Here is a 10,451-nt window from a genome sequence, read left to right on the forward strand (position 1 = left end):
AATTAATGTTGTGAAGGAGGGCAAGCATAGTTTTTATGTGGCAGACGAGGGCAGGTATGAGGTGTTTTCGTTGATATGCAATGATTTTCTCCAAATATGGCACTGGCCAAACATCTCTACTTTGGTCTCGTCTGTCTAAAATACATTGTTCCACAGGTCTTATGGTGTTCTAAGTTGCAGCTTTGCAAACCAAAACTGTGCTGCCATATTTCAGAGAGAAACAGTCTTTTTGTGGCAACTCTACCAAACAACCCATAATTGTCCAGTCTTTTTCTGATTGTGCTTTTTAAGCATGTCTCCTAAAACCTGTCTGAGATGTAGCTCTTGAGTTTTTTGCCGCTTCTTTGAGCACTGCACAACTTGACCTATGTTTTGAATTCTCCTGGGAAGACTGAAAACTGTCATGAAGGTTTTGGTGAACAAAATCTTGTTCTTCTGAACAATCTGCAGAACGATGAACCTTATAACACTTTCGAGATTTATGCAATTCAAGGTCGTTGTTGAGGTTTTTCCTCCTTGGCACTGCAACACAAACATCAATGCTCCAGACTCGCAAACTATCAAAGCACTGCTTTTATATGTCTTGATGGATGCTTAATTATCAAATATGTTATTGTCATTCAGTACTTTAAGAAGCTTTGTCCCACCAAACCTGTCATGGAAGTTAACCCCTTAGCAGTCCTATTAGTCCCCTAAACCATCCAATGTCCCGTGGGCGGTACGTCCGACTGCTAACAGTTTAAAGCTATAATTTGTGAGGGTGTGTGTGAAACGGCAAATATGATCACCTATGTGGTTTATTTTGTTGTTTTATTTTGTTGTTTTTGTTATAACAGAATTATATTCGTTCCATCAAAATCATATGTTCACATAATTTTTTGCACTGATCTCGTTTTTTGGTTCATATTGCAAGAGACAATCCGACTAATTCTCTTAACGGTAAAGCAGCGTGCACTTCTCGAAATAAAAATCCCATAGACCCAGCTGTTTTTGTAAAGTATGTCAACAGTTATATGTTGTGTGTATGTATATTTCAGCTCAAAATCTAATTTATTACAGCATTTTTATGCAGCACATTCTCAGCCCCCCCAAGAGACCAATAAAGCACATAATCATAACCACATGTTCTTCTATAGCTCTTAATCTCTACGATGTAAGACTGCTGCTCTGAGACCAGTTTGGTTCTCATTTTGTGTTGAAGTTTCACATGTGGTCTTGGCATTGCTCCTAAATCAGTTTTGTTTGTAGAAACTCCATTGGTGGAGTCGTACAGATCCATGACCTGTGCTTAGCACAATGAGATCACGAGGCAAACCACATATAATTCATTCATTATTTATACCCTTTTACTTATGGGCTAAATTGGACCGCAATGACATTTTGAGTGCATGTGGTTGTGCTCATAAAATGGAAAGTATAGAGAGTTCTATTAAGTGCAACAAAATATATTATAAACATATTCATTACAAGTACACTTCTCTTTTGGTAAAACCTAAAGGTAACTACAAAAACTGTAATAATTTAAAGTTACATTTAAATTAACAATTAGTGCATTGACAGAGCATATACTTGAAACAAGTTTAAGCCCAAGTTCCACTGAGCCTTCAGTCTCAGGATCATTAGAAGAGCTTTTATCAATATTATAATATTTATTAAATATTTGTTTGAGGTTTTACCCTAATCCTCTTCTTAATCCAGTGTCATAGCACCTCTTTTGATCAGCAACAGCACTGATTTATTATAAAACACACAGTAGAAAACATTTCAGAGACACGTTACATCAACATGATTTAAAAAAAAAAAAAAAGACACACCGACCAGATTTAAATACACAACTATATAAACTCTGAGAGTTTTAATAAATTCACATTTATGTTATCAATCAGTACAAAGGTGAAAGAGTTGCTGTAATGACAAAAAAGAAAAAAAATGATATTAACTGGGTTGAGAGGACGATATTTTCTACTGAACACAGTCAAGCTAAGATCTTCAATTCCAATTCCTGTGTTAGAAACAAGCTGAGAGTTAGTCTATTTTTGTAAGAAGTAATGACCGCACATCATCAGTCTAGTCACATAGTAAACAAACTCCTCAAAGTTCACACAGTCGTGTGGGTTTTCATCCAGCTCCCTCAAGATGTTGTCACGTTCGGTCTTATCCTTGCAGTTCTGAAAAACAATGGTGGAACAATGAAGACTCAAGGACTGATAAGTATATTTTTCACATCATGACTAGATTTGGATTTATGGTGGATATACAAAGAGAATGAGTTGTACCTGCAGCCAATTAACCAGCTCTGCTCTCAGGGTTCTCTTCAGATCTTCTTTCATCATTGTTTTGCTCCGTGTGCATTTCTGTTTAAATATGTCAAGAACTTCTTCCATTGCCTCTTCCAGTTTGCTCATTTGTGTATCCATGGCAAATGTCCTACTGAGAAAGTCCAAGGGAAGTGAGATTAGACACATTTGAATGTGCCTGTGTTTAAATTCATCCACTGAACACTGAAAGTTTTACAATGCCTGAAGTATCACTTCTATTTGTAACTGAATACAAAAATGATTTACATTAAACTCCATTTATGCCATATTTTTTCAAAGGATATCCACACAGCACATAAATAATATTATATATTCAACAATATCGTGAAAACAAAAAAAAAAAATAAGAAATGCAAAACACAAGGAGAGTGAACGATAGTTTCAGTATTAACATTTACACCTAAGCACGAGTCTGTAATTTTGTTCTGAATATTGTTGACGGTAAACTTTTCTTCACATTGAATTTATTTTACTGGCTGAATAGACAAATAACCCTCATCCCCAGTGATAAGCATTTCTGGACATGACTAAATGTTAACTTTTAAAACTTTTAATTAGTAATCTGGTGATCTAAAGTGTCATATATTATCACAAAATGATATACTCACCTCTGCAAAGATGTTGAGGAAAATCTGAGGATTTGAAGATATAATGTTCAAGGGCATCTCACTGTTTTTATAGAGGGAGATAAGAATGAGGGCCGTCCTTTTGGGTGTTGCTCTAAGTGTCATCATCATCATCATCAGATGCAAGTGTCATATTTCAAATGCAAAGTTAAATTTATTCATATAACACATTTAAAACAAGGGCTGTTGCCCAAAGCGCTGTACATCTAAAATAATCAAGTAATAATAATAATAATAATAATAATTAGGATTATTAGGACTTTACTTAAACGTACTTATTGATAATTTGAATTGACGTCTAAGCCAGATTGATAAAAGAATAATTCAACAATAATAAAATATTTTTTGTTTATACTTTAGTCTTTTATTTATCTTTTACTTATAAATAAGTAAAGAAATATCATGTTGCAGTGATGTGCAGTGACTTTTATTAAAACTCAAGCAGAGACTATCTATTTTCAAACACACAAAAAAAAAAATCAAAAAAAATCTCGGTAAAAAGAAAAGTGTATTATAGGAAAATTGTGCATAAAATATAAAAATATATTTTTTATAATAATTCTTTATATTATATTCTATACATTATATTCAATTTCAATTCAGTTTTGTTTATATAGAGCCAAATCACATTAGTGGCTAAATATTGTAAGGTAAAGAGCTTACAATAATAGGGAGAAACCCTAACAATCAGATGACAGTGGGAAGGGAAAAACCTTTTAATTGGAAGAAATCTCCAACAGGACAAGTCTCAGGTTAGGTGCAGCCATCTACTGTTTGGGACTATGTGGGAGTTGGGGGAGAGAGACAAGCCAAATACATGCTGTGGAAGGGTTGGTAGAAGAGAGCCAAAGGTCAATAATAACTCATAATTCAATACAGAGTAGTGTATATGTAGCCACTAAGACTGGTGAACGTAAATCTTCACCACCACGTCTGTATACATACAAGCGAAAAGGGGAACGAGCGGGTCAGCGCTCAGGGCACAGAAACTAAGCAACACACCACACACCACACCACACACCACACACACCACACTAAAATTCCCCGTATATACTGCATGTTTGTTTATTGATATGCAGTTCAGCAACATTTACATGCATGGGGTGGGAGACTCTGTCCATCAGAGATGTTATTTTGGCCAGAGTCCTTCTGTCTCCCACCACCTGCACTGGGTCCAGGGTGCACCCCAGAACAGAGCTGGCCTTCCTGATGAGTTTATCCAACCTCTTCCTCTCAGCTGCCTATAAACCGCTGCTCCAACATACAACACTGTAAAAAATGACAGATGCCACCACAGAGTCATAGAAGGTCTTTAAAAGCACTCCCTGTACTCCAAATGACCTCAGCCGCCTCAGCAGGTAGAGTCTGCTCTGACCCTTCCTGTAAAGAGCATCAGTGTTGTGGCTCCAGTCCAGTTTATTATTCAGGTGAACACCCAGGTACCTATAAGAGTCCACTATCTCAATGTCCACTCCCTGGATGTTCACCGGTGTCAGTGTGGTGGGTCTGCGTCTCCGGAAGTCATCCACCAACTCCTTAGTTTTCCCGGTGTTGATCAGCAGGTGGTTCTGCTGACACCAGTCAACAGCGTCCAGAGTCCACTGTCTGTACTCTGAGTCGTCCTCACCTGTGATGAGGCCGACTATGGCAGAGTCGTCAGAGAACTTCTGTAGGTGGCAGCGTGGGGAGTTGATGGAGAAGTCTGCAGTGTAGAGGGTGAGGAGGAACGGTGTCAGAGACACAGCCCTGTGACCTCACATACTGTGGACGTTCTGTGAGGTAGTCCAGTATCCACTGGGACATGTGGTGGTCCACTCCCGATAGCTCCAGCTTGTCTTTCAGAAGTCGTGGCTGGATGGTGTTAAAAGCACTGGAGAAATCAAAGAACATGATCCTCACAGTGCTTCCAGGCTTCTCCAGGTGAGTCAGAGCTCGGTGCAGGAGGTAGATGATGGCGTCCTCCACCCCAATGCCAGGCTGGTAAGCAAACTGCAATGAAGACCTCACCAGGGGGCGCAGATGGTTTAGAACGAACATCTCGAGGGTCTTCATCAGATGCGATGTCAGGGCTACCGGCCTGTAGCTGCTGAGGTCCTTGGGATGGGAGGTCTTTGGTACCGGTACCACACAGGAGGTCTTCCACAGCTGTGGTACTTTCCCCAGTGACAGGCTCAGGTTGAACAGATAACCTAGGATGCCACACAGTTCATCTGCGCAGCATCCCAGGAGCCTGGAGCTGATGCCATCTGGACCTGCAGCCTTCCGCACCTTGATCTTGCGAAGCTCGTTCCTCACTTGAAGTGCTGAGATAGAAAGAGTGGATTTTGGGGGAGGGGGGAGTATGTTGGAGTCCACAGAAGCCGGGGGTGGGTGTAATGACTGGGAGCTGGGAGGTGTGAAGTCCTGAGATGAAGGACAGGCAGTCCCTGAAGATGAAGGAGATTGCAGCAGGGGGGACGATGCTGTGGGAGGGGTGGGTGGTTGATCAAACCTATTAAAAGATTTATTTAGGTCATTCACCCACCCCAAGTCTCCTGAAGCCTGGGGGGTTGGATTTTGTCCTGAGATTGTCTTCAGGCTGTTCCAAACCCCTACTTTAATATACTTGCATTATCTATTAGAAAGGCCATTTCATTCAGAGCAGTCTCTCTCTCTCTATCATCAGCTTTCCTTGCTAATGTACTGAAAAAGTTATTAACTAGTTTTTCACACTCTGTCTTCTCTCTATCATACAGGTTAGCCCTTTCAGGTTACCAGAACACACTGCTTTTCAGTAAAAGCTGCTGCTAAATCAAAATATGAAGGCAAACTGTTCCATTTTTACTTGCTCACTCTCTATGGGAGAGAAAGCGGCGAAAAGGGCATGAAAGGGCATGAATAGCAGCCTTTACTGGCAGGAAGCAAAATTTTAAATTCAGTCCACAATTAGTATCACAAACAGTCACAAACAAACAGAGAAAGGAAAAGACCAGAATACGTAAATTAGAAATAAGTAATTTATTAGTCCATCACCTAATAAAAGGTTTATGTCAAACCTGCCCTAAACTAACATAATTGGTCATTATCAATAATCAATAATTTTTTACATTTCTGTAGTGGTTAATTCATCAGTATGCCCAATATGCCAAATTACAGTTATTTACTTTCTTGAAAAGAAAAATCAGTTTTAGTGGTTAAGTGTTATACTTGATTTACTTCTAACTTCTCAGGGAGGTCAAGTGTGTTTAGAAAAAAAATGGGTATAAAAATGTGAATTCAGAATTCAGTTATTTGCCTAATTATTGGTTTATGGCATACTTCTAGATTATTTGTGTTTTCTTCCTTTTATTCCAGGTGGTCTAATGACTGTGTTAATCATTGGTTGTCCATTGAATGATATGAAGAAGTAAATAATCTCACAGAAAACACTCTAAACAGGGTCATCTGACTCGCTTTCTGCTTTTTGACTTTTCATTTCACTCGGTGACTGCTACTGAAGCTGGTCAAACTGTAGTTATTATGGTGCCTAAGTGTTCTGGACAGCTCCTCGTGGGCCTTGGAGATGGAGAAGAAGAAGCAGAAAAAGGTCTGTGATTGGCTGAACTCTTCCATGCTGTCAGTCTGCAGTATAGAGAAAGTTAAGGTGGGTTGAAGTCCAGCGCTACTCTAGCACTAAGTGTTAATATAAGTGTTAATATAATATGTTCATTATTTGATGCTCGCCTCTATCCATAAATGACATAAACATAACTTAATATATATACATACATTTCTTTCTGTTCGCACCACAAACACATGACCCTATACTGTGCTCACTGCATCATTCTATTTTTGCACTGATCACCACCTGCATTCATGTATATATCTACCTGCTTAGCACTTTTAATTTTAATTTTTGTGTTTATTTAAGCATTGTCTGACAGTATCTTTGCACTAAGTACCACAGCAATTTCCTAATGTTGTAAACCTGCTCAACATTTGGCAATAAAACCCTTTCTGATTCTGATTCTTCTTAGAACTGGCTCAGCTGTTCACCTTCCACTGGACACCCATTCATCAGCTGGCAACAATCCTAGTGTTTGTGAGAGGGAGTAAGAAGTATTTCATTGTGATTCCTCAAAGTTTAAGGAAGCTTATCAAATGTGATGTAAATCTAAACACAAAAAGACATTTTAGGTCAGGGGTCTCCAACCCCCGGGCCGTGAGAGTTGAGGATCGGGTGTGAAATTTATGGTTTTCAGGGCTTTTAACGTTCTTTAGCGTAATTTTTTTAAATCGTTTTTATTGCTAACTCGGTTTCCCTGGGTCTTTTCCCGTGTGTTATTAATAAATCTTCTTTTTTGGTACTAGTACTTGGTTTAGTTGTATTTATCCGCGACACCTTAAAGGCCGGTCTGTGAAAATAGTGTCGGACATAAACCGATCCGTGGCACAAAAAAGGTTGGGGACCGCTGTTTTAGGGAACTTAGATATGATTAATACCTTTGTCACATTTGCAAGATTAGCATGCAAGCATTAGTCAGCTCTCGGGTAATACAGAAACTTTTTTTGGGGGGGGGGGGGGGGAATGCAATTACTCTTTTCAAAGGAAAAAAAGGAGGCTCTAAAAATAAAACCAAGGAAAAGAAAAAACACACAATGTTGTTAGAATTTGCTGACATAGTATACAGGACGCATGTCCCTTATTAACTTCGGGACCTGGAAATCCCGAAGTTAAAATGGGACATGCGTTGTTGAAAATGACCAATCAAAGATCCTGTGGGATTTCGAAATACACACGGAAAAATTCATGATAGCTAACAAACCGCCCATGGCAGTCATGGACAAGCAGAGGAAGAAGGCCGTAGTGATAAATGTAGCTACACCAAGTGATAGTAACATCAGGGAAAAGGAACACGAGAAGCTGGAAAAATACCAGGGCTGAGAGAGGAGACGAGAAAAGATGTGGAGGGTGAAGGTCTCAGTGGTCCCCGTGGTAATCTGAACACTTGGGGCAGTGACCCCCAACGCAAACAAAATACAAACAAAATACAAACAACACATCTGGACAACTTCTCAGACTTCCGTTGATTGAGCAAAATTGATGATCTTTAAAGACAGACAATAACCTGACAGGTTGTTTCATCAAGAAACCCATCCATATTTTGCACTGATGTCTTTTTCTAGGTCATATTGCACGAGACTATCAACTAATTGTCTTACCGGTAAAGCAGTGCGCTCTTCTCGAAATAAAAATTCCAGAAATGTCACGTGTTCACAGCTGTTTTTGTAAAGCAGTTATTATTTTCTAAAACATTCTGAGGACATGTTTAGGTCAAAGTCAAATTTATTACAACAGTTTTATTGTAATAAAACAAATTTATTACAACAGGAACGATGACAGGGCACATTCTCAGCCCCCGCAAGACACCCATAAAGCACATAATCATAACCACGTGTTGTTCTTCTATAAAGCTCTTAATCTCTATGATGTAAGACTGCTGCTCTGAGACCAGTCTGGCTCTCATTTAGTGATGAGGTTTGTATTCACATGTGGTCTTAGCTTTGCTCCTAAATCAGTTTTGCTCGTACAAACTCCATTGGTGGAGTCGTACTCCACCTCTAAGGCTTACAGTAAGAGACACGCTGGTTTTAACATTTGTTTTCTTACCGTTTTCCTTCAAGTACTAGAACTAATACAAATTTGATTCTTAGGCTATTCAGTGACATCGGATTTTATGTTGTAGGCTGTGTGATGAAGTATTCTGTTATTTATCTGGTAAAATCAAAACCTGGAGTCACAATGACAGTAGAGTACAGTAAAGTGTTCACATTCACTTTGTAACTTTCTGACCAGATGTCAGGGTTATTGTGCCAGCGTTTGCCAATACACTCTCACCCCTAGGCGTGAAAGCACATAAGCACAAGCAGATGTTTTTCTTGCAACTAAGCTCAGAATCAGTCTCCTGCTCTGAGATCAGTTTGGTTCTTATTTGTGTTGGGCAACCTGTTTAAATGTGACCTTCACAGTGGTCCTAAATCAGTGCCTTGTTTGTAGAAACTCCATTTGTGGACTCATACTCCACCTCCACATTGGGGACACACTCATCTCAAACCTCCTAAAGCTTTGCTAAACTATCCAGGGCAGTTTTCGAGCTTACTACGAGCCATGAAGCATTTGTTTTTGGCGGTTTTGGGTTTGCTGTCTCTTCAGTGGGTACACAGCAGGAGCGATGACAGGACAAACTGCAAGCCATTTACAGCCAGCTTTTGTCAAGGTGTGGGGTACACCACTACCCTTCATCCAACGGGAGTTCAAGGCTACAACCTGCAGCAAATTGGTCAGATTGTGGAGACTGCTTGTTCACCGCATGTTGCCAAACTTATGTGTCGCATTGTTGTGCCTGAATGCAGCTCAGAGGACGATAGCAGGTTGAAACCATGCCGAGCTCTCTGTGTACAAGTCAAGGCAGACTGTGAATCCACCCTCAGAGCAAAGTGGTTGTCCTGGCCTCTAAGGCTCCGATGTGAGACTTTACCTGAGAGCAACTGTGTAGGGGTGAGTATAAAATAATAAGAATGTAACGTCTTACGCTGTCTGGCAAACGTAACGCAATATAGCTGACTGAACTCAAAAGTCATAATCATGAATGTTTGTTTTTTTTATTAATCAGCTTTTAGCATCAATATCACGGGATATTCAATATTAAAACTGCACAGTCTTTGCTACTGTGGATTTTTGATGGTTTTTTTCCTGATTATTAACTGGAAAAAAGTGCTTTTTGCTTAATGTTTCATGCATCACCTCACATGTGGAATAGAGCACAAGTTAAAGCATATGAAAGGTCTCATTTTCACCTAATTAATTAATGGATTGCTTCACAATTTATTGTTGCATTGTCTGTTCAGCTTTGGCATAGCCCTTTCACTGACATTAACAAACTTTAAATGGGAACATCCAGTTATTGTAACACTTCATGGTATTGTCCTCATCTCCTGGCTAATATTCAGCTCATCTGTTTGTGTTTTTCACAATTTGTCAATTCATGCAGTCATTCCACAAGTATGTAGAAATGAAAATGCAATGCCTCTTTAAGACTCTTCATTTCATCAGATTTCATGTATAAAACCAAATGCACCAATACCAGAAGAGAATGCATGCCTTTATACTCCCATTAATATTAAAAATATAAACTAAAAGATTTATGTTTGTGTTCATCCAGGCGTCATCAGTCGTCAGTGTTATTCAGACACCCCCTTCAGCATGTCAGCCAATCACGGTTCCTTTCTGCAAAGACATGACTTACACAGAAACTGTGCTGCCCGGGCAGGAAACCCAAGACAATATAGCCTTAACAATAAACCGGTTTAATCCACTTGTGACATCAGGATGCTCCCCTCATCTGAAGCCATTCTTATGCTCCGTCTACGTTCCCGAGTGTGTGTCAGGAAAACCTCGTCCACCTTGCAGAATGCTCTGTGAGCATGCAAGGTCCCACTGTGGAGCACAGATGAGAAGTTTAAGTTTGGAGTGGCCCGAAGCTCTCAA

The 10,451-nt window shown here is 39.6% G+C and overlaps 1 protein-coding gene and 1 long non-coding RNA gene across 2 annotated transcripts in view; one reads left to right on the forward strand and one right to left on the reverse strand.

Annotated features, from left to right (window-relative positions):
• Window positions 1–1,822: 1,822 nt before the first annotated feature.
• LOC102294426 lies at window positions 1,823–3,051 on the reverse strand. The gene is made up of 3 exons (XR_317174.3): window positions 2,927–3,051; window positions 2,277–2,430; window positions 1,823–2,168 (listed from the first exon to the last, which is right to left on the reverse strand). It is a non-coding gene; the product is annotated as an uncharacterized LOC102294426 (long non-coding RNA).
• Window positions 3,052–8,843: 5,792 nt separating this feature from the next.
• LOC102294728 (atrial natriuretic peptide-converting enzyme) overlaps window positions 8,844–10,451 on the forward strand; it is a 7,513-nt gene continuing 5,905 nt past the window's right edge. Inside the window, exons 1-2 of the mRNA XM_042228804.1 lie at window positions 8,844–9,461; window positions 10,126–10,413. Coding sequence (XP_042084738.1) covers window positions 9,072–9,461; window positions 10,126–10,413 — 678 coding nt within the window. The 5' untranslated portion in view covers window positions 8,844–9,071. The remainder of the gene's footprint in view (window positions 9,462–10,125; window positions 10,414–10,451) is intronic.

Source organism: Haplochromis burtoni, unplaced genomic scaffold (genome assembly GCF_018398535.1).
Source record: "Haplochromis burtoni strain Fernald_Lab_line unplaced genomic scaffold, NCSU_Asbu1 Contig_352, whole genome shotgun sequence".
NCBI classification, from domain to species: domain Eukaryota; kingdom Metazoa; phylum Chordata; class Actinopteri; order Cichliformes; family Cichlidae; genus Haplochromis; species Haplochromis burtoni.